General features: G+C 46.9%; 1 protein-coding gene and 1 pseudogene across 1 annotated transcript in view; one reads left to right on the plus strand and one right to left on the minus strand.

The window, feature by feature from the left end:
- Positions 1–26,686, minus strand: part of LOC139267082 (collagen alpha-1(XIX) chain-like) — a 679,874-nt gene that overhangs the window by 37,020 nt on the left and 616,168 nt on the right. The window contains exons 52-56 of the mRNA XM_070884859.1: positions 24,102–24,155; positions 23,922–23,993; positions 18,178–18,213; positions 17,938–17,982; positions 11,621–11,791 (exon numbers count right to left, since the gene is read on the minus strand). Of these exons, the coding sequence (XP_070740960.1) occupies positions 11,621–11,791; positions 17,938–17,982; positions 18,178–18,213; positions 23,922–23,993; positions 24,102–24,155 (378 nt within the window). The remainder of the gene's footprint in view (positions 1–11,620; positions 11,792–17,937; positions 17,983–18,177; positions 18,214–23,921; positions 23,994–24,101; positions 24,156–26,686) is intronic.
- Positions 15,391–15,509, plus strand: LOC139267522 (5S ribosomal RNA; annotated as a pseudogene).

Below are 26,686 nucleotides of genomic sequence, written 5' to 3' on the forward strand. Positions count from 1 at the left end.
ATGAAAATGACAGCAAAATAATTAGTGAACTAATCCAGAAGGAAGACATCTGGGACTAAAAGATGCGGCTGTTCTGGTTGCAGTTTAAACTAGATATGTCAATAAACCTATAAAATCCAGCTGTTTGTTTGGGGGGAGGATGGTTGTAGGTGTGTCATGTTATGGGCATTTTCAGTTGATTACTGCACTGTTGGGGATAGCATGTTTCAATGGAATGGACCTGGACTCTAGCATCAATGGCCCATGGCTTTATGACTTTCGGTTCCTTTTCTTCACTGATATCTTTTAAGTACAGCTGAGGGAATACGTAATATGGGAACCAGCTGCGTAGAATGGAAGTTCTCTCAACCTGTTGTTCAACAAGTGACAGAAGACTCACAGCTCACTCAGGTTATAGAAATAATGAATGGTTTTGGCCTTTCCATATGTACAGCCTTACAGTGTTATTATACCAGGCCTTCAAAGGATCACTACTCGTCAGCATAACTAAGACTGCCTATTTCCACCTCCATAACGTCACCCGTCTCTGTCCCTGCCTCAGCTCATTCGCTGCTGAAACCCTCATCCATGTCTTTGTTATCTCTAGACTGACTATTCAAACACACTCTGGCTGGCCTCCCACATTCTAACCTGCGTAAACTAGAGGTCATCCAAAACTCGGTTGCCCGTGTCTTAACTTGCACCAAGTCCCACTCACGCATCACCCCTGTGCTCGCTGACCTACATTAGCTCCCGGTTAAGCAATGCCTCAATTTCAAAATTCTCATCCTTGTTTTCAAATCCCTCCATGCCTCGCCCCTCCCTATCTCTGTAAACTCCTTCAGCTCCACAACTGCACCGCCCACCCCGCCCCCCCGTCCCGAGATATCTGCGCACCTGTAATTCTGTCCTCTTGAGCATCCCTGATTATAATCGCTCAACCATTGGTGGCCGTGCCTTCTGTTGTCTGGGCCCTAAGCTCTGGAATTCCCTCCCTAAACCTCTCCATCTCTCTACCTCACTTCCTCCTTTATGGCGCTCTTTAAAACCTACCTCTTTGACCAAGCTTTTGGTCACCTGCGCTAATTTCACTTTATGTGGCTCAGTGTCAAATCTTTTGTCCCATAATACTCCTGTGACGCGCCTTGGAACGTTTTACTACGTTAAAGTGGCTATATAAATATAAGTTGTTGTTGTTATTTTGATTGACAATTCCATAGCCAGAAGTTGGCTGCAAACAGGTAAAAGTATGACTTGTTTTTGCTACTTCACCAGTTGCCTTCTTGTTATGCTTGGTGTAGCAGGGTGATTGAGGATCTGTCCCCGAATAAGGGCATGCATGGCCCCTTTAAAGACCACCCCTTTAAAGATAATTGCATCTGGATTGGATCTGACATCCCCCAGCCAAGTGAGCATAAAAGGGGAGGTTCAGAGGTTCAGTAAGGGTTGAGAGAGGTTGGGAGTTGAAGAGCTAAAAGATGTACCGGCTAGAAATTCGGCTTCCAGGCTGGAGCAGACGACATCTGTAACATTTCGCAGTTGCTGTCCACTGCTACATAAAAGAGGTGACACACGCGATCAGAGCATGCATGTAGCTTTGGCAGGATAGTGAACTTCCCCATGATGCAGGGCACCATCAACTGGCTTTGCGAGCACCGTATCTAATTGCTGAGGTGTATCGCAACTGCAAAGGCTATCATTCGCTGAATGTGCAGTTGGTGATCAAGTTGAAGACCAGGCCCTCAAAACTGTCACCAAGCTCATGGTCTACAGGGCTGTAGTAATACCAGCCCTCCTATATGGCTCAGAAACATGGACCATATACAGTAGACACCTCAAGTCGCTGGAGAAATACCACCAACGATATCTCTGCAAGATCCTACAAATCCCCTGGGAGGAGAGACGCACCAACATTAGCGTCCTCGACCAGGCCAAAGTCCCCAGCATTGAAGCACTGACCACACTCGACTAGCTCCGCCAGGCGGGCCACATAGTTTGCATGCCAGACACAAGACTCCCAAAGCAAGCGCTCTACTTGGAACTCCTTCATGACAAATGAGCCAAAGGTGGGCAGCGAAAATGTTACAAGGATACCCTCAAAGCCTTCCTGATAAAGTGCAACATCCCCACTGACACCTGGGAGTCCCTGGCCAAAGACCGCCCCAAGTGGAGGAAGTGCATCCGGGAGGGCGCTGAGCATCTCGAGTCTTGTATTTGAGAGCATGCAGAAATCAAACGCAGGCAGCGGAAAGAGCGTGCGGCAAACCAGTCCCACCCACCCCTTCATCCCACCCACCCCTTCCCTCAACAGGGAGTCTGTGGCTCTCGTATTGGACTGTACAGCCACCTAAGGACTCATGTTACGAGTGGAAGCAAGTCTTCCTCGATTCCGAGGGACTGCCTATGACGATGATGCGCAGATGGTATGCAACCATGCTCAGCACATCATGATGGTGAATGCCCAGTATCTTGGCATCAGTCATGAATTTTTTGTTTTGCACCAGTCCGCTGTTCCCTCAGTTGTTGAGCCAGCAAGACAAACCAGAGGGTGGCTACTGGGTGACAAGGGTTATCCGCTGACCACATACTCAGCTCTACAACCCAACCACGTGGGCAGAGCACTGCCACACGGAATCTGATAGAGCAGATCACTGACATCCTTAAACAATGCTTCCGCTGCCAGGACCATTCGGGAGGAGCCGTGGTCTGCTGCTTGCTCCACAACCTCATCGTTGTGAGGGCACAGCCCTTGCCGCCAGGCAAATGGCGACAGGAGGAGGAGGAGGAAGTGGAAGAGGAGGAGACAAATCAGACAGCCCCTTTCTGCCCGGGCTGTCTGTGATTCACTAATCCAACTGTGGTACCAGTGAACGCAGCCCCAATTCCCCATTCACCAACAGTCCCACACCTTCCTTTCCCTCTGTAGCTGACCATTACAGTGTCTTCTTGGCCACAATGCTGAAATGAAAGCCACCACAAAAGAAACATTCCAATCCAACTTTATAGATTAATCCATCCAATATTATATAAAGTCAAATAATCACCCTTGTGCATTCCCTTAGAGCCTGTCTTCAGTGTGTCTTTGTCTGCCCTAGTGCTCCTACTCAGTGCTACCCCAGTGGCTACAGCATGGCTGCTGACTTTCAGCGGAGAAGACTGAAGAGGGCCTTGCAGGAAGACCTCAAGCAGCTCTGGGCCTAGAAGGCCCGGCTATGGACTGCACCACCTCGGCATGGGCGGCAGCAGTCTGGGCTGGCTGGCTGACAGGCAACAGCAAGGGAACAGGCGGAGCGGCAGTGGTGATGTCAACCTGAGAGAGGACAGCAGGATCGTGCTCCACGGAGCCACTGCCACTCCCCCGGGGCAGCATCTCAGCAATCCTAGCCATCTGTTGGAGGGTTTCTGGATAGCTGTGACACCCTACAAGTGCTAAACCCAACCGTGATGGCAGCAGTCTGTGTTTGCATAACTTCAGTCTCAGCATCCAGTGCAGCACTCAGACATTGCGTGGCTTCTCTTGTGCTACAATGTCCATCAGACCCTGCATCATGGTTGGGTGTAGAAATGGGCTACCCAACGTATCCATGCTGGAAATCATGGGCACCAAGTTCTCCACAAAGCCCTGTGCAAGGTCATCTATGCTCCTTGACATTGCACTCAGGCTTTCTGGCAGGCACTTCATTGTTCATACCCATCAGCCTTCTTCTGTAGGCTTCCCCATCGATGTCCTCATCTGAGTCCCCTGCAGCAGAACCCATGTGCGACCTTGCCTTCCAGCGAGCTGGCACCTGCGCTACCCCTTCCTGTTGCCCTGGCTAAAGCCCACTCGTGCCTCTAAGCTACCCTCAAGTCCGCGCAGTGTCAGCGTCTAAGCTGGTGGCTGCAAGTGTGAGATTGCGAGATGGTGTTTCTTCTTCTTCAGCAGCCCCCTCTCCCTCGTCTTCTTCTTCTTGCACCACTGGATGGGCAGGTTGGACTTCTTGCGCCTCTGAAATGAGAAAGGCGCAAGCATAGGGTTGTGATGAGGGGAGGGGGAAAGCAGGAGGCCCATGCTCACTCGTGTGCCCCTTTCAATCACAACGTATTGTGGGATGAGGGGGAAGTGCGATGTGAGAAGAAGGATTACGTATGAGGATAGCGACATCTTGTATTCTTTCAGCCCTGCCGCTGGCCACGGGCTCAGCGCTCCCCTCCCAGGAATGGCCAGCACCGTCTCCTCCATGGGGGTGAGGTTACGCAGGTGAGCCTGTCCCCCGCTGGTTGGGTACTGCTGGTGCCGGTTGTGAGCTACATGTTCCGGCATGAGAAAGGGAAGTGTGTCAGTGGTGTGGTGCAATGTGTTTGGGTGAAGTGCCTGTCATGGTTGAATAGCTGGCAGTGTGTGCAAGCTGTGGTATGGATTTGTGATTTTTCAGCAGTGGTATTTGTGTGAAGGTAAGGTGAACCTATGAATGTAAGGTTGTGCATGGTAGAGATTGTTAATAGGCGAGTGATGGGAGTGTACTGCATTGAGCAGTGTGTGAGGTTAGTGGTGCTGATGGTGGGATATGGCATTTGAAGATGCATTCATTGACCTTGACCAACCCTGTGAAGTCATTAAACTTCTTTCTGCACTGCGTCCATGTCCTCGGGGCTAAACTGCTGCCATTCACCACAGCGGTTATCTGTTCCCATTGCACTTTACGCTGTTGGCTGGAGGGCTTCCTGTTGAAACAGCACCTCTCTCCTCCTACCCATCTCCTGCACTAAGGCCTCCAGTTCTGCATCCAAGAACCTTGATGCACGATCTCGCCCCTGTTGTGCCATCATTAGTTGGTTTTCACTATCTTCCCGAGCCAGTTCAATGAGTTGCTGCAGGCAGAACGCACCTCCCCTTTAAGAGGTGCAGGCTGCCTTTAAGTAGTGCAGGCTAGCTCTAAGTGGTGCTAGCCTCGCACGAACTAGGGGGCCCCCTGCTGAGCATTCAGCCACTCAGCAGGGCGATCCAGAGCATGTCTTAACAGTAAGTCGGGATCATTTGCCCTGCCATCATAGAATACTTTATGCATAGAGTCACATTTTGCTTCTTGCGGAGTAAAGGTTTACCGATGGAAGTGGACTTTAGCATTGGGTGCAAAACAAAAAAAGTATCTGGAGTGATCTTTAAATGCAATGATGACTACCACTGAAGATGCCAAAGACAGTGACTTCCCTTCTCTATCCACCATCTCAGTGATTCTATCAAAGCACTCCATTAGCTTAGTTAGACCGTCAACAAAACCGTGCTGACTTTCCCCAATCAGTTTATACTTTTTTCAAGTGCTCATTTACTCAGTCCTAAATGGATTCTAGCAATTTCCCCACTACTAACACTGACCTATCGATACTAGGGTTCCCCCTTCTTCCCTTGTTTAGTAATAGTGTAACACTTGCTACCTTTAAATTTTCTAGTATTTACTTCAAAGCTTTTGCAGATTGTAACTAATGCACCCTTACTTTCTTGTTGGATTTTTTTAGTAGCTTCAGGTGCACACCATTTAGGCCTCAAGATTTGTCTGGCTTCAGATATCTTTTACATTGCTTTATCCAGTATAATTTTTCTGTTTATACTAATCTCTACTAAGTTTCTCCCACTCACTAATCTTTCATTAGATATATTCAAGAGGGAGTTAGATGTGGCCCTTACGGCTAAAGGGATCAAGGGGTATGGAGAGAAAGCAGGAAAGGAGTACTGAGGTGAATGATCAGCCATGATCTTATTGAATGGTGGTGCAGGCTCGAAGGGCCGAATGGCCTACTCCTGCACCTATTTTCTATGTTTCTGTGTTTCTGTGTTTACTCTTCTTTGTATGTTTCCTTTTCAACTGGGAAGACTGAAGCATTGATATAAAGAAGCCTTGGCCATTAAATTCCTAGGGAACTGCTCTCCGAGTGTAAAAGTGGCAGATTAGAGCCCTCGCTTGTTCATCCCTGATTACCCTGAGAAGGTGTAGATGAGCCTTCTCATTGTGCTAATGGTGTTAGGTAGGGAATACCAGGATATTGACAAAGGAAGTGACATACGTCCAAAGCAGGCTGCTGTGTGACTTAGACGGGAGCTTGAAGGTGATGGTGTTCGCACAACTTCAGCGCTCTTGTTCTTCTCAGTAGGCCTCTTCCACATCTCTTATTTTAATCGCTCCACCATCGGTGGCCGTGCCTTCTGCTGCCTCGGCCCCAAGCTCTGAAATCCCCTCTCTAAACCTCTCCATCTCTCTCTCCTCCTTTGACATTACTTAAAACCTACCTCTTTGTCCAAGCTTTTGAAACGCGGCAGCTAATTTGCACACAGCAAGGTCCCTGTAATATATTTATGCTTGGGGTCACCAGACACCAGGGGGTGCCACTGTCGGATGTCATGCAGGCAATACAGCAAGTCGGATCTTGTACTTATCTGAGGCGGAATAAAAGAGATCAGGTGCACACCCGGGGATGATTGATAATAACAGGACTCTCGTGTTATTACTTTGGTGACGAGGGAAACTAAGAACTTTTCTATTTACAATGGGCACTATTGGAATTCTGCACAAATTCGTGGATGGCAAGGGTTGGGCAGATTGTGTCGAACGCCTGGATCAATATTTTGTTGCCAACAAAATGGAGGGGGAGGCTGATGCATTCCGTCGCAGGATGGTTCTCCTCACCGTCTGTGGTCAAAAGGTTTATGGCATCATGAAGAACCTTCTCTCATCTTTACATCCAATTGCCAAGTCTTACGAGGAACTGTGTGATTTGGTGCGTGACCATCTAAAACCAAAGGAAGGGATCATCATCTCATGCTATTGCTTCTACACGCATGTCCGTGCTGAGGGTCAGGAGGTGGTGGGATTTGTCGACGACCTATGACGTCTTGCTGAGCCGTGTAAGTTCGGGAACACACTGGAAGACATGTTGAGAGACTTTTTCGTGATAGGCATCAACTATAGTGTGATTCTTCGGAAGTTATTGGCCGAAGCGAAGCAAGGCATGCATGACGACTGATGAGAACTTGAGGCAGATATCATCAAAAGGTCCGGAGCTCCACGGCAGGCTTGTCAGGTACTGTAAACAAGATTGTGTCGTCTTCTGGCAAAGTTGCTCAGGGCAGGGCCAAGTCAACTGTTTACTTGAAACTTGTAGCTGCTCAGAGCCCGGCAACTGGTACGAAGCTGAGTTCACCCTGTTGGCGTTGTCGGGGCAATCATCGGCCTCATCAGTGTCGGTTTAAACAATACTCCTGTAATGGCTGTTCGAAAGTGGGACATCTCCAGAAAATGTGCCCACAGCTGAGCAAACGTGCTGCTGTTGATCATCATATGATGATGACCAGTCCAGTGCTGACTTTGATACACAGCCTGAGGAGGAAATGTATGATTTATATTCGTTCTTGTCAAAGAGCCAGCCGATAACTGTTAATGTGAAGCTGAATGGCGTGCCTGTATCAATGGAGCTGGACGCAGGTGCAAGTCAGTCGCTCATGAGCCAAGTGACATTTGACAAGCTGTGGGACACTGAGGCTGTGAAGCCTAAGCTGAGTCCAGTCAAGGCCAAGTTGCATACTTATACGAAGGAACTCATACCTGTGATTGGCAGTGCAGTAGTCAAGGTGTCGTATGATGGCGTGATCCAAGATCTACCATTATGGATCGTCCCAGGTAATGGTCCAACGCTGTTCGGTCGGAATTGCTCAAGAACATCAAGCTGAACTGGAGTGATGTCAAAGCATTGTCCTCGGTGGATGACACTTCTTGTGCTCAAGTGTTGAAGAAGTTTCCTTTTTTGTTTGAGCCTGGCATTGGTAATTTTATTGGAGCCAAGGTGCAGATTTTTCTGTATTCTGATGCAAGGCCTGTCTATCACAAAGCTTGGTCTGTCCCTTATATGATGAGGGAGAAAATAAGATTGAGCTCGACAGACTCCAACATGAAGTGGTCATATCACCTGTCGAGTTCAATAAGTGGGCCAGCCCTATTGTTCCTGTGTTGAAGAGTGATGGCACTGTCAGGATTTGTGGAGACTACAAGGTTATGATTAACCGATTCTTGAAACAGGTTCAGTACCCATTATCGAAGGCTGATGACCTATTCGCCATGCTAGCTGGTTGAAAGTCGTTCACTAAGCTAGATCTGACGTCGGCCTACCTGACACAGGAGCTCGCCAATAATTCGAAGAAACTCACCTGCATCAACACCCATAAAGGACTGTTTGTCTACAACAGGTGTCTTTTTGGAATTCGTTCGGCTGCAGCCGTATTCCAGAGGAATATGGAGAGTCTACTGAAGTCCGTTCCTAGAACTGTTGTGTTCCAAGATGACATTTTGGTCACAGGTCATGACACCGCTGAACATCTGAACAATCTTGAGGACGTTCTACATCATCTGGACAAAGTGGGACTCAGACTGAAACGTTCGAAGTGTGCCTTCATGGCACCTGAAGTTGAATTCCTTGGTAGGAAGATTTCTGCCGATGGAATCAGGCCGACTGATTCAAAAGCCAAGGTCATCAAAAATGCACCCAAGCCTCAGAATGTGACAGAGCTGTGTCCGTTCCTTGGGCTACTCAACTACTTTGGTAATTTCTGACCCAGATTGAGCACTTTATTAGAGCCACTGCATTTGCTACTCAGAAAAGGTAACAATTGGGTCTGGAGTATGTCTCAAGATAGAGCCTTTGAGAAAGTTAAGAGTCTGCTCTGTTCAAACAAGTTGCTTGTTCATTATGATCTGTGTAAGCATCTTGTATTGGCCTGTGATGCTTCATCATATGGTGTTGGCTGTATACTCCAACAAGCCAATGAGTTGGGTAAGCTACAACCTGTTGCGTATGCTTCGAGAAGTTTATCAAAAAAGGAAAGAGCTTACAGCATGGTAGAAAAAGCTTTGGCGTGTGTGTATGGTGTAACAAAGATGCATCAGTACCTGTTTGGTCTCCGTTCTGAACTCGAAACGGATCACAAGCCACTCATTTCATTGTTTTCTGAAAACAAAGGTATTAATACCAATGCATTGTCCTGTATTCAGAGGTGGACGTTGACATTGTCTGGCTACAATTACATTAACCCGGTACTGAGAATTGTGCCGATGCACTGAGTCGTTTGCCTTTGCCTACACCTGATGTGAAAACGCCTCAACCCGCAGATCTAATGTTGGTAACGGATGCTTTTGAGTGTGATGAAACTCTTGTCACTGCTCAACAAATTAGTATCTGGACCAGCCATGATCCTATTTTGTCAGTTGTGAAACGTTGTGTCCTCAGTGGTGATTGGTCTGATATACCTACAGAGATGTATGAAGAGATCAAACCTTACACCCTTCGCAAGGATGAGCTGTCCATTCAGTCAGATTGTTTACTGTGGGGTAATCGTATCATCATGCCTAAGAAAGGTAGAGAAAGATTTGTATGTGAGCTACATAGCACTCATCCCGGTATTATGATGAAAGCCATTGCTAGGTCTCATATATGGTGGCTTTGGAATTGACTCTGATCTGGAATCATGTGTCCATCAGTGTAATACTTGCATACAGCTAAGTAAAGTACCAGCGGAATCTCCGCTGAGTCTTTGGTTGTGGCCATCTAAACCATGGTCGAGGATCCACATCGATTTTGCGGGTCCATTCCTTGGAAAGATGTCTTTTGTTGTGGTGGATGCATATTCAAAGTGGATAGAGTGTATTATTATGTCATCCAGTACATCTACAGCCGCTATTGAGAGCCTACGTGTCATGTTTGCTACTCATGGTTTGCCTGGCATTGTTGTGAGCGACAACAGATCTTGTTTCACAAGTCTTGAGTTTCAGGATTTCATGAAACTCGATGGCATTAGACATGTGAGGTCAGCTCCATTCAAACCTGCTTCTAATGGTCAAGCAGAGCGTGCTGTTCAAACTATCAAAGTATGAAACTCAGGATTCACTTCAAACTCGTTTGTCATGTATATTGCTCAGTTGTAGGACAAGACCTCATACTGTTACTGGCGTTTCCCCTGCTGAACTACTGATGAAGAGAAATCTCAAGACCAGGCTTTCACTTGTTCATCCTGATTTAAATGATCGTGTTGAAAACAGACGTCAAAGTCAGCAATGGTGTCATGATCGTACTGCTGTGTCACGAGACATCTCTGTCAATGATCCAGTGTTTGTACTGAATTATGGTCAAGGTGCAAAATGGATCGCTGGTGCTATTACAGCTAAGGAGGGTAACAGAGTGTTCATTGTCATGCTCAAGGATGGCCAAACATGCAGAAAACATGTTGACCAGGTAAAACTACGGAACACAGAAGAACTGGAACCGTTTGAGGAAGATCCAGTCAGTGACCCACCAACTATCGTTCATTCACCAGAGGCCTCTGTTGTCATTCTTGAACCCGGACCTTCAGTCTCTGATGTTGCTATTACCACTCCCACCAGAACTGTTACTCAACCTCCAATCACAACTGACTTAGAACCTTCACCTAGAACTAATGTTGAACTGAGATGATCAACTTGTGAGCAGAAAGACCCAAATCGCCTTGTATTGTAAAGTGACTGATACTAAGATCTTGAAAGGAGGATGTTGTAATATATTTATGCTTGAGGTCACCAAACACCAGGGGGCGCCACTGTTGGATGTCATGCAAGCAATACAGGAAGTCGGATCTTGTACTTATCCGTGGAATAAAAGAGATCGGGTACACACCCGATAATAACAGGACTCTTGTGTTACAGGCCCACAATCAGCAATGAGATATTGACCAGACAATTTGTTTTTAGTGATGTCAGTTGAGGGATAACTATTGGCTGAGACACCAGGGAGAACTCCCCTGTTCTTCTTGGGAATAGCACCATGGGATCTTTTACATCCACTTGAGAGGGCAGATGGGGCCTCGGTTTAACGTCTCATCCAATAGACGGTATGCCAACAATGCAGCACTCCCTCAGCACTGCACGGAGTGTCAGCCTAGATTTTGTGCTCATTCCTTGGCGTAGGACTGGAACCCACAAACTTCTGACTCAGAGACAAGAATGCTACCCATTGAGGTACAGCTGACACTCAGACTAAATATAGTTATCTAATGGTACGATGTCAATTGGTTGGAAATTCTGGGACTTGTGTTCAAACTGACCCCAGCGAGATGGAATGAAACACTCCCTGCTCTGATCACTATGACGAATGCACACTCTCAGCATTGAGTATCGCCCAAAGGGAGCATAGATCAGGAAATTGTAGGCTTGTTCCTCGTGATCTTCCAGGACGGGATATTTCATAATATGTGCCCTGGGCATGTGTGTTTATAAAGTTTACCCATAATTATCTATCTTACTCAGCTGGCATGGGATTGGAAATGCCACCCTGGAGCTGAGGGTGGTGGGAGTGGGGAGGGGAGGAGGGTGGGGGGGGGGGGGGGGGCGGTGGAGACGTATATTTCTGAGGTTGAGAATAAGATGCTTGTTTAATGCAAGGCAGAGATTACTTGACTCTTGATCTGTAATATAGGGTAATTGACCCTGGCTGTTAAAAAATGGGGAAAAAGTCCCATTCCCTCACCTTGACACACACAAAGAAATCACCCAAACATTAGTTAATTTGTCTCACTGATATGCAAACAATTTAGATGTAAAGATAATGCAATTGATACGGCAACTAGGATGTGTAAAACTTGTCTTACTGGAATGCCTGGGGGTCCATGATGACCTGGAGGTCCTGGGGGACCCTCTCTTCCTGTTGGTCCAACTGGTCCAGAAGGCCCTATAATTCCTTTCTCCCCCAGAGGCCCTGGGTAACCCGTCCTTCCTCGTTCGCCCTGAGGACCGCGATCTCCCAGTATTCCCGGGTCTCCCTGTTCAACAAAACAATGAAGAAGACAAAACATTTGGTGACCACAAGCTATGACATAATTATTTATTTGTTTTGGGAAGGGAAATTTAAACTAGTTGTGAAAAAAATATTTTCAGAGACCTTAGAATTCTTTTGGGAGGGTGGGGAGGGGGAGTGGGGGGTGGAAGGTGGGAGTGGGGGGGGGGGGGTGGAAGGTGGGAGTGGGGGGGGGTGGAAGGTGGGAGTGGGGGGGATGCATGGGGGGAGTGGGGTGGGAGTGGGGGGGGTGGACAGGGGGGAGGTGTGGGGGGGGAAGGGGGTGGGAGTTGGGGGGGTAGAGTTGGGGAGGGTGGACAGGGGGGCGGTGTGGGGGGGAGGGGGGTGGAGTTGGGGGGGGGTGGACAGGGGGGAGGTGGGGGGGAGGGAGTGGAGAGTGTGTGGGGGGGGAGGGGGGGGACAGGGGGGAGGTGGGAGGGTAGGCTTGTGGGGAGGGGGAGGAAAGCAAAATGTACAAAGGAAAACATAGTTAATAAATCCTCATTATTAAAAAACATGTCCCAAAGATCAAAGCTGTAAATTTACATCTTAATTATTGATAATATGATGTTGTTCCCTCACTTTTTTCCCTGAATTGTTCAACTGCTTATTAAGAGTTGAACAAATGATGCAAACAGAATGCCTGAGATTAGAACCACTGACATTGACACAGGCCATTCAATATTGCGTCCTCAATTTCTCCATCTCCTCTCCACAAGATTCTGAGGTGTCTGCTACCTTTTTCCTTTTTCATTGGCCCAGACAACGAGTGTGTATTAAACTGTAGGGTCATCGTGGGCCAACCCCATGCTGTCTTCAGCCAAAGCCACGGCATGGATTTAGTTCAGCAAAGTTGATAGGCACAGGGGGAAGCCATTCAGCCCCTCGAGCCTGTTCCACCATTCGAATAGATCATAGCTGATCTGTAGCTCGACTCCATGTCCCTCCCTTAGCTCCATATCCCTTGATAGCATTACCGAACAAAAATCTATCTATCTCAGTCTTGTCAATTTCAATTCACCCAGCAACCACAGCCTGTTGGGGGGAGATAGTTCCAGATTACTGCTACGCTTTGTGTGCGAAGAAATGCCTCCCGATTGTGGAAACCCTGACTGATTTGTTTTAACCTTTCCTTCACCCTGTGGTATTAGTGCTCGGTTCACATAGAATTATATAGAATCTACAGTCCAACTAGAGTGTGCCTGTGTCTTTGCTCCACGCGAGCCTTCTCCCACCCCTCTTCATCTCACCCCATCAGCACACCCTTCTAATCCTCTCTGCCTCATGTTTATCTAGCTTCCCCTTAAATACACCTGTGCGATTCACCTCAACTACTCCTTGTGGTAGCGAGTTCCACATTCTAAGCACTCTCTAACCGTCTTTCAGATGAGACGTTAAACCCAGGCCCCGTCTGCTCTCTCAGGTGGACATAAAAGATCCCAGGGCACTATTTCGAAGAAGAGCAGGGGACTTCTCCATGGTGGCCTGGCCTCAGTCAACATCACTAAAACAGATGATCTGGTCATTATCACATTGCTGTTTGTGGGAGCTTTCTGTGCGCAAATTGGCTGCCACGTTTCCCACATTACAACAGTGACTACACTTCTAAGAAGCATTTTATTGGCTGCAAAGCGCTTTGGGACATCCTGAGGTCATGAAAGGTGTGTATTTCTTCCTTTTTTTTCTCTGGATAAAGAAGTTTCTCCTGAATTCGCTATTGGATGTATTGGTGACTATCTCATATTCATGACCCCTAAATATTTGGCACCATATTCACAGCCCTGGCTGAGATGAGCTAACTTAGTGGATCAAATATGGAATGTTCCTTGCCTGTAATATTCAATGCCACATTGGGGAGTGCATAGCCAATATGCCACTGAGGGAACTTTAGCCCATTATCCAGCTATAGATATATAAGGTTTTGAGAATGTCTGGACTTCACACTCCCGATGTCACACTTTTCATAGCATCAAAAGTATGAATTCGAGAAACAAAGAGATGCTGTTTTATTTCTGACTTGGAGGCGAAAATGTACAAGCAATTGACAATCTGCAAGCTTCCCTCACCAAACAGCAATTAAGTCCATGATCTATTTAGACCCCATCCCCACAATCGGGTAATACCACCGATCCTGTTCTCCCAGCAGAATGTCACCTTTGAAGTGAGAGCAGGTCACAGAATCAGGGCTTCAATGCTGTAACTGTACCTTGGACTTGTGTTCCTTTCAAATGCAGGTTTCCTGCTGGGTGTAAGCGATCTTTCGAATTAAGGTCATCGCTGACAAGGCCAGCATTTATTGCCCATCCCTAATTGCCCTTGAGAAGGTGGTGGTGAGCCGCCTTGAGACGCTGCATTCCGTGTGGTGAAGGTGCTCCCACAGTGCTGCTAGGGAGAGAGTTCCAGGATTTTGATCCGGCGATGATGAAGCAATGGCGATATATTTCCAAGTCAGGATGGTGTGTGACTTGGAGGGGAGCTTGGAGGTGGTGGTGTTCCCATGAGCCTGCTGCCCTTGTCCTTCAAGATGGTAGAGGTTGCGGGTTTCGGGGGTGGTGTCGAAAAAGCCTTGGCGAGTTGCTGCAGTTCAGCTTGTAGATGGTACAGATTGCAGACTCGGTGCACTGGTGACAGAGGGAATGTTTAAGGTGGTGGATGGGCTGCTTTGTCCTGGATGGTGGCGAGCTTCTTGAGTGTTGTTGGAGCTGCACTCATCCAGGCAAGTGGAGAGTATTCCATCACACTCCAGACTTGTGCCTTGTAGATGCTGGAAAGGCTTTGGGGAGTCAGGAGGTGAGACACTCACCACAGAATACCCAGCCTCTGACCTGCTCTTGTAGCCACAGTATTTATGTAGCTGGTCCAGTTAAGTTTCTGGTCAATGGTGACTCTAGGATGTTGATGGTGGGGGAGTCACCAATGGTAATGGCATTGAATGTCAAGGGGAAGACTATCTCCATCAAGACTCTCTCTTGTTGGAGATAGTCATTGCTTGGTACTTGTGTGGTGTGAATGTTACTTGCCACTTATCAACCCAAGCCTGAATGTCATCCAGGCCTTGCTGCATGTGAGCATGGACTGCTTCATTATCTGAGGAGTTGCGAATAGAACTGAGCACTGTGCAATCATCAGCGAATATCTCCGCTTCTGATCTTATGTTGGAGGGAAGGTAATTGATGAAGCAACTGAAGATGGCTGGGCCTAGGACACTGCCCTGAGGAACTCCTGCAGCGATGTCCTGGGGCTGGGATGATTGACGTCCAACAACCACAACCATCTTCCTTTGTGCTAGGTATGACTCCAGCCAGTGGAGAGTTTTCTCCCTGATTCCCATTGACTTCAATTTAACTAAGGCTCCTTGATGCCACACTCGGTCAAATGCTGTCTAGATATCAAGGGCAGTCACTCTCCCCTCACCTCTGGAATTCAGCTCATTTTTCCATGTTTGGACCTGGGTAGTAATGAGGTCTGAAGCCAAGTGGTCCTGGCGGAACACAAACTGAGCATCGGTGAGCAGGTTATTGGTAAGTGTTGCTTGATAGCTTGATGACACCTACATCACTTTGCTGATGATTGAGAGTAAACTGAGGCTACAGCCACACTAGTCTGAAAACGCCCGATCTCGTCTGATCTTGGAAGCTAAGGAGAGTCTGGCCTGGTTAATACTTGGATGGCAGACCGCCTGGGAATTCCAGGTGCAGTAGGCTTTAGCTCGGGAATCCGTACCTCCACGAATGAGGTTTTAGGTGGCAGTCGGACGAGAGGGCTGTGGCTGGTGAGGTGACCAGGGTCAGGGACCTGCTCGATGGCAGAGGAGCGGGCTGGATGGCGCCAGACATGCTGGCGCGGCGCCTAAATTTGGCCGACGTCCGTCGCGCGGCCGATGCCATCGAGTCGCTAAAAACAGCACCGGGCCCTGACTCCGTTAGATGCGTCAAGGAGGCTCAAGCACGTGGGGAGATCCCGTCCGAACTGACCCCCGGCCGGACGGAATTCCTCATCGGCGCCAAACCCCGGAACCTCCCTCGGGAGCCGGCGCCTCACAACTTGAGCCTCCTCGGGGAAATCCCCTCCGTGCCTTTCAGTTCCGCGCGGAGGTGTTTCCTGTACGGGCTGCTCCTGCACACTCTCAACCTTGCCGTCCGGACATGCCATGGCGCACCATCTTGCCGTCCGGAGGAGGTGGGGGTCCCCGATGGAGTGCACTCTACGCGGGAGTCTTCCCATTATTTATCGGGGACTTGGCCTGGAGGGTGGTGCACGGAGCAGTCCCGTGCAATAAATTTTTAAGCCGGTTCACGGGCTCCCAGGCCGCCTGCAATTTCTGCGGTCTGGAGGAGTCCGTGTTCCATGTTTTTATGGAGTGTGCGAGGTTGCAGTCCCTGTTTCATTATTTAAAGGGGCTGCTCCTGAAATTCTGGTTGCACTTCAGTCCCGCACTCCTGATCTTTGGGCACCCTGTGCGGAGGGGAGCGGGTAGGTCCGAGGGCCTCCTCGTAGGACTGCTCCTGGGCACGGCCAAGGGTGCCATCAGCCGGTCCAGGCAGCGGGCGGTCGAGGGGGTCGTTCAGCCTGACTGCCTGCCTCTCTTCCGCGCCTACATCCGGGCCAGGGTGTCCTTAGAGATGGAGCACGCGGTGTCCACTGGTACGCTCGCGGCCTTCCGCGAGAGGTGGGCGCCGGAGGGACTGGAGTGCATCATCACGTCCGGCAACCAAATTTTAATTTGATTTTATGTTTTAAAGTTTAATTTGTTTTAATTGTCGGGGTTTTTAGTGTCCCCATCCCCTTTTATAGGGGGCACTTGTAAAATTTATGATTTTATTGCCCCAAAAAAAATCACCAAAAAAAAACAACAAAAAAAAGTAAAAACAAAAACAAAAACAAAAACAAAAAAAGGGCAGTTGAAAAATGTTTGGAGTGTCCCCCAGATCGGGGAGCACTTGATTTAATGTTTATTTTGTCTCCCTCAAAAAGGGTTGAGAGTAAACTGATGGAACGGTAATTGGCTGGATTGAATTTGTCCTGCATTTTGTGGACAGAACATACCTGGGCAGTTTTCCACAGTGTTGTAGCTGTACTGGAACAGCTTGATGAGAGGCGCGGCTAGTTCAGGAGCACAAAGTCTTCCGTACGACAGTAGGGATGTTGTCGGGGCCCATAGCATTTGCTGTATCCAGTGCGCTCAGCTGTTTCTTGATATCACGTGGAGTGAATCGAATTGGCTGAAGACTGGCTGCTGTGATGGTGGGGACGTCTGGAGGAAGCCAAGGTGGATCATCCACTCGGCACTTCTGGATGTGATGGATACAAATGCTTCAGCCTTGTCTTTTGCACTTGCAAGCTGGGCTCCGCCATCACTGAGGATTAGGATATTCATGGAGCCTTCGCCTTCTGTTAGTTGTTTAATGGTCCACGACTGGATGTGGTAGGACTGCAGAACTTTGATCGTTTGGCTCTGTTTATAGCACGTTGCTTCCTATCCTTAGCACGTATGTAGTCCTGTGTTGCAGCTTCCCCAGGTTGGCACCTCATTTTCAGATGTGCCTGGTGCTGCTCCTGGCTTGCTCTCCTACACTCCTCATTGAACCAGGGTTGGTCCCCTGGCTTGATGGTAATGGTAGCGTGAGGGATATACCGGGCCATGAGGTTACAGATTGTGGTGGAATACAATTCTTCAGCTGCTGATGGCCCACAGCGCCTCTTGGATGTCCAGTTTTGAGCTGCCGTGGTGGGATTTGAACTCACGTCCCTGGATCATTAGTCCAGGCATCTGGATTACTAGTCCAGCATCAAGACCACTATGCTACTGCCCTCAATTTCTTTCTCTCACCAATTTTCAGCCGACCTTCCTCCACTTGAGGTATTTATTCCCGCGGGCTATGGCTCCACGGATGCCCAGTTCCCCATCGGTGCATCCCCTAAGTGGCCATTTTGTATATGTCAGCTCAGGCAGTAAGTATGGGCAGGCTATTCGACTGTGGGGACAACACAGTCTAGTTGATCCTATCTTCACCAGGCGCCCACACACTCGCTGTCTCCAGCAGGCCGTCAGGCGATGACAATCAGCAGCTATGCCCCAGATGAATTATCCTTTAATCTACAGAAATACTATTTTTTTAACAAATGACTTACCCGCTCACCCTTGGGCCCACGGTCTCCTGTGCTCCCTGGTGAACCCTATAATTCAATAAAACAGAAGGTATTTTTCCAAAGCTTAAGAGCATGCCAATAAATGTTGTTGTAAATTGTAAAACTAAAATGATTCCTCCTTTGAACCTGTTTACATTACATAGCACAGAGCTGAGGCAGAATAAGGAGCTTGCAACCAGGAAAAAAAATCAGGATACCTCGAATTTTCTCCTAGTTCCTTACCTGTGCGCCTGGGAACCCGTGTCCTCCGGTTTTTCCCTGTTCGGAAATAAAATGAAAACACGCTTTGAAGCACTAGAATCGGACCAGTGACATTTCTAAAAGAAGAAATCGATTTTGTGTGGTATACTGGCTCCAGCCCCATTAGCCCGAGGCACTGCAATGGTAAGACGTGGGTCTGTACCTGCGATTCCCCTCCAAATGGTAAATCTCTGATCTCAACAGTATTGCTGTGAGGAGCTACAGGGTAGATGCCAGGTGCTTACGAACATAAGAACATGAGAATGTAAGAAATAGGAGGAGTAGGCTATTTGGCCCTTCGAGCCTGCTCCACCATTCAATAAGATCATGGCTGAACTTCTACCTCAACTCCATTTTCCTGCACTATCCCCATTTCCCTTGATTCCCTTAATATCCAAAAATTTATCGATCTCTGCCTTGAATATGCTCAACCACTGAGCAGCCACAGCCCTCTGTGGGTGCAGAATTCCAAAGATTCACAATCGTTTGAGTGAAGAAATATCTCCTCATCGCAGTCCTAAATGGACAACTCCTTATTCTGACCTCTGGTTCTAGACATCCCAGACTGGGGAAACATCCTCCCAGCATCTACCCTGTCAGGCATTGTAAGAATTTTGTATGTTTCAATGATATCACAACTTATTCTTCTAAATTCTATGGAATATAGGCCCAGTCTACTCAAACTCTCCTCATAGGACAATCCCCATATCCCAGGAACCAGCCGGGTGAACCTTCGTTGCACTCCCTCTATGGCAAATATATCCTTCATTAAGGAGACCAAAACTGTACACAATACTTCAGGTGCGGTCTCACCAGGGCCCTATATAATTGCAGTAAGACGTCTTTACTCTTATATTCAAATCTTTTTGAAATAAAGGCCAACATACCATATTTGCATTCCTCATTGCTTGCTGTACCTGCAGGTTAACTTTCAGTGATTCGTGTACAAGGGCAGCCAGATCCCTCTGAAGACCAACATTTCCCAATCTCTCACTATTTAAAGAATATTCTGCTTTTCTATTTTTCCTACCAAAGTGGATAACTTCACATTTCTCCACATTATATCTTAACTGCCATGTCCTTTCCCACTCACTTAAGCTGTCTCTATCTCTTTGTAGCCACTTTGCATCCTCGTCACAACCTCCCACCTAGCTTTGTATTGTCAGCAAACTTGGATACATTACACTCCATCCCCTCATCTAAGTCACTGATATCGATTGTGATTAGCTGTGGCCCAAGCATTGATCCTTGTGGTACCCTGCTAGTTACAGCCTACCAACACGGGAATGACCCATTTATTCCTACTCTCTGTTTTCTGTCCGTTAACCAATCCTCAATCCACGCTAATATATTACCCCCAATCCCATGGGCCCTAATTTTGTGTAATAACCTCTTGGGGGGGCAGTTTATCGCTTTCTGAAAATCCAAATATACTACATCCACTGGTTCCCCCTTATCTACCCCGCTAGTTACATCCTCAAAAAACTGTAACTGATTTGCCAAACATGACTTCCTTTTCATAAATGTCCAATCATATGATTTTCTAACTGTCCTGTTACCACATCCCTAATAATAGATTTGAGCATTTTCCCTACTACACATTAGGAGGGAGTATCTGAGAATCACTGCCTGAAGGCTGCTCCTGTGCATCAGCTAATAGTTTGGTAAAGAGGAATATTTCAGCTGTTCTTTCAGCTGGGGAAAGGAATCATATTGTGAGATCGCAGACAAACAGGGAGAAAAATAAATGAATAAAAAATTGTTTATCATGTTCAGGATTGTGTATAGCTTTGAGAAAACAACAACTGACACTTAGCACCTTCTTTAGAGAAATAATCAGATGGTGGAAGTGGTGAATGAAGGCAAGATCAAGAGATAGGTTTTGGGAGAATGTTTACAGTGTAAATAAATAAGGGAATTCTCCAGAAACACAAAAATCAGAGTTATATTATCTACAGTCTCTTAATTGATCGTTGTATCAACTTATCCAGTATTTACGGAACAGCAATTAGTCTTTCTAGCCTTAAAGGGACGCGCACCTACAGCCTTATATTGTATTTCACAAAATATAATGGGCTGGATTTTGCTATAATATTTTTCAGAAAGCATTTGATAAGGTGCCACACAAGAGGCTATTACATCAGTTTAGGGCTCAAGGCCCAACAGCGCTCACCATTATTTACATGGAAATTAGACAGCAACTACCTCTGAGGGCACATGCGAAGTTAAACGCAGAAATCTGGAAGGCCTGCTCCTCCGAAATCTGCGCTATAATGGTACCTTGCCACCTGACTCACTGTTCGAATACGTCAATTGGCGGGAAATTCCTGTGCTTACCTCAGAGATAGGAACTAAACTCTCCAGAAAAAGTTACAGCTTGTACATTCCAATGCAAGGACCCTTTTAACATCTTAATTATTGCCAAACAGCCTCTCTAAGACTGAAATGTACTTTTTACAACTTTTAATTATTGTTGGGAGATATAAAAAAAATATTAAATGACATTTGCTTTCTGTCTCTTTTATCTCTCTCTCTTAATCCAACTGTTCTTTTCCTCTCTTTATTTCTCTTTCTGTACTTGATTTGGCATTTAATTCAATACTCTGACTGGCACTTCCTGGTTCAGACTCTGCACTGCTCATTAACGATTCATCCATGGTTAAGGAGATATGCAGCAGTTTTCCCTGTTCACTCAGGTCCCCCGTAAAGGCCGCTGCGCTGTTTGGCTCTCTAATTTACAGTAAGTTCCAGTGTAAAATCCCACAGACCGTCTATTTGCAAGAGTAATGAATGGCTGGCACCGTTTGTTCCCCACTGAGAACAAAATCCGACCCATTATTGGTGTCTTTATAAATCGGGGCTTTATTTGACTAACCATAAACAGCATGACAGGTTAAATTTAAAACTTAAAGTGGCAGTAATTTTTGCTAAGTACAGATAGAGACTATTAAATGTCGCTGCTAAAACCATGGCAATGACATACCACAGAAGAAAGGTGAAGATCGCAGAAGGTTAGATTCAATAGTTATTCTTGAGTTTCCAGCGACTTATCTTTGATGGGCAGAAAGACATTTTGCAGATTCTTTCGTCAACACCTCCTCATTTTGTACTGCGTTTCTGATACTCAGCATGTGCTCGAGGATTCATCCCAAAAAACACAGTACAAAAGCAGCATATTTGCAAGCGTTATCGGGGCCGAAATTGCCCCTTTCTATAAGGGCCGTGACCGCCTCAAAGAGGTGGCCTAGAGTTGGCTAAGAATCACCGCTCGGATGGCGCGGAGGGGCCGCCATTTTGATTTTTTGCCCTCCTTTAGATTTCCCGCCGCATCATGCACGCCGCTGACCCCTTGCCGACAGGCGGCGACCCCCTTTTGGAAATTGCCCCACGGGAAATTGCCACCTGCGGAATTGCCCCGTGGTAGCGGCGCCGATGCCAGTCGGTGACCCCCGACAGCTTTTTCTGTTGGTACCCTTTTTGTGGCTGGGCTAGCATGGCTGCCCTTAAAGGGGAAATCGCACTGCCGGCAACTCCATTTTATTTTTTATTGTCAGCCGACTGCCCGCTTGTTGGGTGGCAGGCTGCTGGCCCAGCGCTGAAACCCTCGCTGGCGGCCCAGTGTTTGCCACTGCAGTAGCTGCAGAGTTCGCAGCGGCCCTCCCCTTTAACGGAAGGGGAAGGACGTTGTGGTCGCGTCGTGCTGACTTGGAACGGCGGTCGCTCCGATCCGCCCCACTTCCAACCCCGCTAGTGGTTGCCACTCCGACCCGACCACGCGTCCGCCCCTCCCCCGACACCAACACCGCTCGCTCCGACCGCAAACAGAAACCAAAGAGCTGAAAATCGGTGAAATGACCGCCCCATGCTTTGGGGTGGACGGAGCATCTAAAAAAAAGGGTAGGTGCACCCCGTTTCGGGTGATGGGCAATTTCGGCCCCGTGGCATCGTTTGGCTGAATTCTACCCCTATTGGCAGATTAGCAGCGAGGCCCATGTGACTCTGCCCTCAGTAACCATGCTGGGTGGGTTAGGAACAGCAATACTGCTCTTGACTGCTGCTGTGAGGGAGTGAAATAGAATGCTACATCTATAAGAATATAGACATGTTTTTACAACAGGACGAAGACAGAACAGCTAATACAGCAACAAAAACTTGCATTTATATAACGCCTTTAATGAAGTAAAACATGCCAGGGTGCATCACAGGAGCGCTATCAAACAAAATTTGACACCGAGCCACATCAGGAGATATTAGAACAGATGACAAGGTAGGTTTTAAGGAGCATCTTAAAGGAGGAAAGTGAAGTAGAGAGGCGGAGCAGTTTAGCGAGGGAATTCCAGAGCTTAGGGCAATGGTGGAGGGATGAAAATCGAGGATGAATTTCTAGTCCATAGACTCTTGTTAACTGTCTATTAATGTTGTGTCTAACTGAGTTCACATGGACTTTGATTAATAAAGTAATATTGACTGTCTTCCAATTGACCCCATTTAAATGTGGCCAGATAAAGGGGAATGGGGAGTTTATCAGAAAACTATTCGGGAGCAGTTTGTTTTACTGGTTAGTATTGCCTCATTTTACTCAGTTCTTTGCACTCCAAGTCTGCCACAAACAGGTGGTAAATTGAAGGAAAATTATGCCCAGATGATTATACGATCTGATGCAGCTCGAAGGGCCTGGTGCAGGCTCAAAGAGCCGAATGGCCTACTCCTGCACCTACTTTCTATGAAAGGGGAGGGTAACGAGGGGAAATGTGGAGGCAAAGCTTCATAGTAGCAAAAGATACGAGCTGAATAAAAGCAGTTCTTGAGATCACAAATCATCCATTAAGTTGTAAACATCCTAATTCATCAAGTTTCATTGGGATACACCAACATGAGGCAGTAGGTTGTTAGTGAGCTTCGGATTTCTTTCTGGACAATCTGAGTTAATACTCAAGTCCCAAGGTACAGGACAGTGTCAAAGTTGAAAAGGGTAGACTGCAAATGAGACAGATCCCCTTGCTGGAGACTCTAGAACTAGGAACTAGGTCACAGTCTCAGGATAAGGGGTTGGCCATTTAGGGCTGAGAGGAAGAGAAATGTCTTCACTCAGGGGGTTGTGAATCTTTGGAATTCTCTAAGCCAGAGAGCAGTAGATGTTCAATCATTGAGTGTATTCAAGGCTGAGATCGATAGATTTTTGGACTCTAGCGGAATCAAGGAACACAGAGATCGGGCGGGAAAGTGAAGTTGATTCAAAGGTCAGCCATGATCTTAGTGAATGGCGGAGCAGGTTCGAGGGGGCCGTATGGCTTACTCCTGCTCCTAATTCTTACGTTCTTATCAAGATGCAGTGGTTAAATGACGAGAGTAGTTGGAATGGGGAATGCTTTACTACAGGGAGTTGTTGAGGCAGAGATCAGAGGATATATTTGAAGCAGATGAGACAGGGCTCTGGAGAGAGCATAGAGCACTGGGATTAGTTGAGGGTCAGCAAAGACACAATGGGCGAAATGGCACCTTACTGTGCTCGAAGCTTTTAGGGTTCTTATACTTCATGTCATCTACTTGTAAAAGCAGCAATCTCAGAGATCCCTTAGTAAGGGGAAAGAGTTTGTTTGTTGTAGCAACCACTGTAATACATGTTAACCATGGCCGTTGTTCATTATCTTAAAGTATAACAACATGAATTACAGCAAGTAAAAACCTGATTGTTAAGAAGAGGGAAAACCCAATTTGATACGTACAGGGGCACCAGTAGGTCCTTGTGGTCCAGGAAAGCCAGTTTCTCCCAGTGGTCCTCTCTCACCTTTTAATCCCTACAAATGCAGGAAAAAATGAAGGTCAGTCTCGGAAGATGTTTTTCCAATGCTATTTTCTAAATGATAGATAACAGATAATGGAAGAGTAATGATAATTTAACTCACAGGATCGCCTGTTAAGCCATTGGGTCCTGGTGGGCCTGGCGGACCAGGTTTTCCCTTTTTTGAAGAAAGAATAAAAACTGAACTTGTTAGACATTTATATCAAAAAACTATTTAATATTAGAAGAAAATACCAATTAAAGGGGCTGTGTCTTCAAGATCATGAACTAAAATGTTTTCTGTTTGCTTACAGTCGTTGCTTTACTTACGAATGACATCACTGTGATGAAAATTAATTCATAGAATGATACAGCACAGGAGGCCGTTCAGCCCATTGTGCCTGTGCTAGCTCTCTCTCAATTAATATAGTCCCACTTCCCTGCTCTTTCCTCATAATCCTCCCTCCCCTTCAAATAGTTCTCAGTTAATTCAGATTTTGATAGCTGGCCACTGACTGTTAATTCATAGAATCATAGAAATTTACAGCACGGAAGGAGGCCATTTCGGCCCATCGTGTCCATGCCGGCTGACAAGAGGCTATCCAGCCTAATCCCACTTTCCAGCTCTAGGTCCATAACCCTGCGGGTTACAGCACTTCAAGTGCACACCCAAGTACTTTTTAAACGTGGTGAGGGTTTCTGTCTCTACCACACTTTCAGGCAGTGAGTTCCAGATCCCTACAACCCTCTGCGTGAAGACATTTCCCCTCAAATCCACTCTAAACCTTCTACCAATTACTTTAAATTTATGCCCCCTGATTGTTGACCCCTCTGCTAAGGGAAATAGGCCTTTTGTATCCACGATATCTAGGCCCCTCATAATTTTATACATCTCAATGAGGTCTCCCCTCAGCCTCTTCTGTTCCAAGGAAAACAAACCCAGCCTATCCAATCTGTCCTCATAGCTAAGAATCTCAACTCTCGGCAACATCCTCGTGAATCTCCTCTGTACCCTCTCCAATGCAATCATGTCCTTCCTGTAATACGGTGACCAGAACTGCATGCAGTACTCTAACTGTGGCCTAACTAGTGTTTTATACAGTTCAAGCATAACGCCCCGCTCTTGTATTCCATGCCTCGGCTAATAAAGGCAAGCATTCCGTATGCCTTCTTAAACACCTTATCTACCTGGCCTGCTACCTTCAGGGATCTGTTGGAAATGCACTCCAAAGTCCCTCTGTTCCTCTATACTTCTCAGTGTCCTACCATTTAATGTGTATTCCCTTTTCTTGTTAGCCCTCCCCAAATGCATTACCTCACACTTCTCAGGATTAAATTCCATTTGTCACTGTTTTGCCCACCTGACCAGTTGATTGATAGCGTCTTCCAGTCTACAGCTTTCTTCTTCATTATCAACCACACAGTCGATTTTAGTATCATCTGCAAACTTCTTAATCATACCCCCTATATTCAAGTCTCCATCATCATAGGTAAGTCTTCCTCGAAATCGAGGAAGACTTGCTTTTACTCTAAACGTGAGTTCTCAGGTGACTGTACAGTCCAATACGGGAATTACAGTCTCTGTCACAGGTGGGACAGACAGTTGGGAATCCCTGGCCAAAGACCGCCTTAAGTGGAGGAAGGGGAGGGCGCTGAGCACCTCGAGTCTCGTCGCCAAGAGCATGCAGAAAGCAAGCGCAGGCAGCGGAAGGAGCGTGCGGCAAACCAGACTCCCAACTCCCTTTCCTTCAACGATTCATGTCTAGATCATTGATGTATACCACAAAAAGAAGGGACCTAGTACTGAGCCCCGTTGAAAACGGTCTTCTAGTCACATAAAAACCCATTAACCATTACCCTCTGCTTCCTGCCTTTGAGCCAATTTTGGATCTAACTTGCCACTTTGCCCTGGATCCCATGTGCTTTTACTTTCATGATCAGTCTGCCATGTGGGAACTTATCAAAAGCCTTGCTGAAATCCATATACGCTACAGCAAATGCACTACTCCTCATCGACCCTCCTTGTTACCACCTCAAAATTCAATCCAGTTGGGACCTTCCCTTAACAACTCCGTGCTGACTGTCCTTGATTAATCTGTATCTTTCTAAATGAAGATTTACCCTGTCCTTCAGAATTTTTTCCAATAATTTTCCCATCACCGAGGTAAGGCTGACTGGCCTGTAATTACTCGGTCTATCCCTTTCTCCCTTCTTAAACAAAGGTAGAACATTAGCAGTCCTCACACCTGAAGCCAGAGAGGATTGGAAAATGATGGTCTCTGCTATTTCCTCTTTTGCTTCGCTTAACAGCCTGGGATACATTTCATCCAGGCCTCGGGACTTAATGCACTTTCAAAGCTGCTAAGCTCCTAATACCTCCTCTTTCACTATGTTTATTTCATCTAATATTTTGCACTTCTCCTCCCCGATAGCAGTGTCTGCATCGCCCCTCTCCTTTGTGAAAACAGACGCAAAGTATTCGTTAAGAACCATACTCACATCTCCCGCCTCCGCACACACATTATCCTCATGGTCTCTAATAGGCCCTACCCTTTCTTTGGTTATTCTCTTGCTCTTAATATATTTATGAAACATCTTTGGGTTTTCCTTGATTTTACTTGCCAAGAATTTTTCATGCTCTCTCTTTGCTTTCCTAATATCCTTTTTAATTTCACCCCTGCACTTTCTATACTGCTCACAAGACGGGAC

The sequence above is a fragment of the Pristiophorus japonicus genome, chromosome 7 (genome assembly GCF_044704955.1).
Source record: "Pristiophorus japonicus isolate sPriJap1 chromosome 7, sPriJap1.hap1, whole genome shotgun sequence".
Lineage (NCBI taxonomy): Eukaryota > Metazoa > Chordata > Chondrichthyes > Pristiophoridae > Pristiophorus > Pristiophorus japonicus.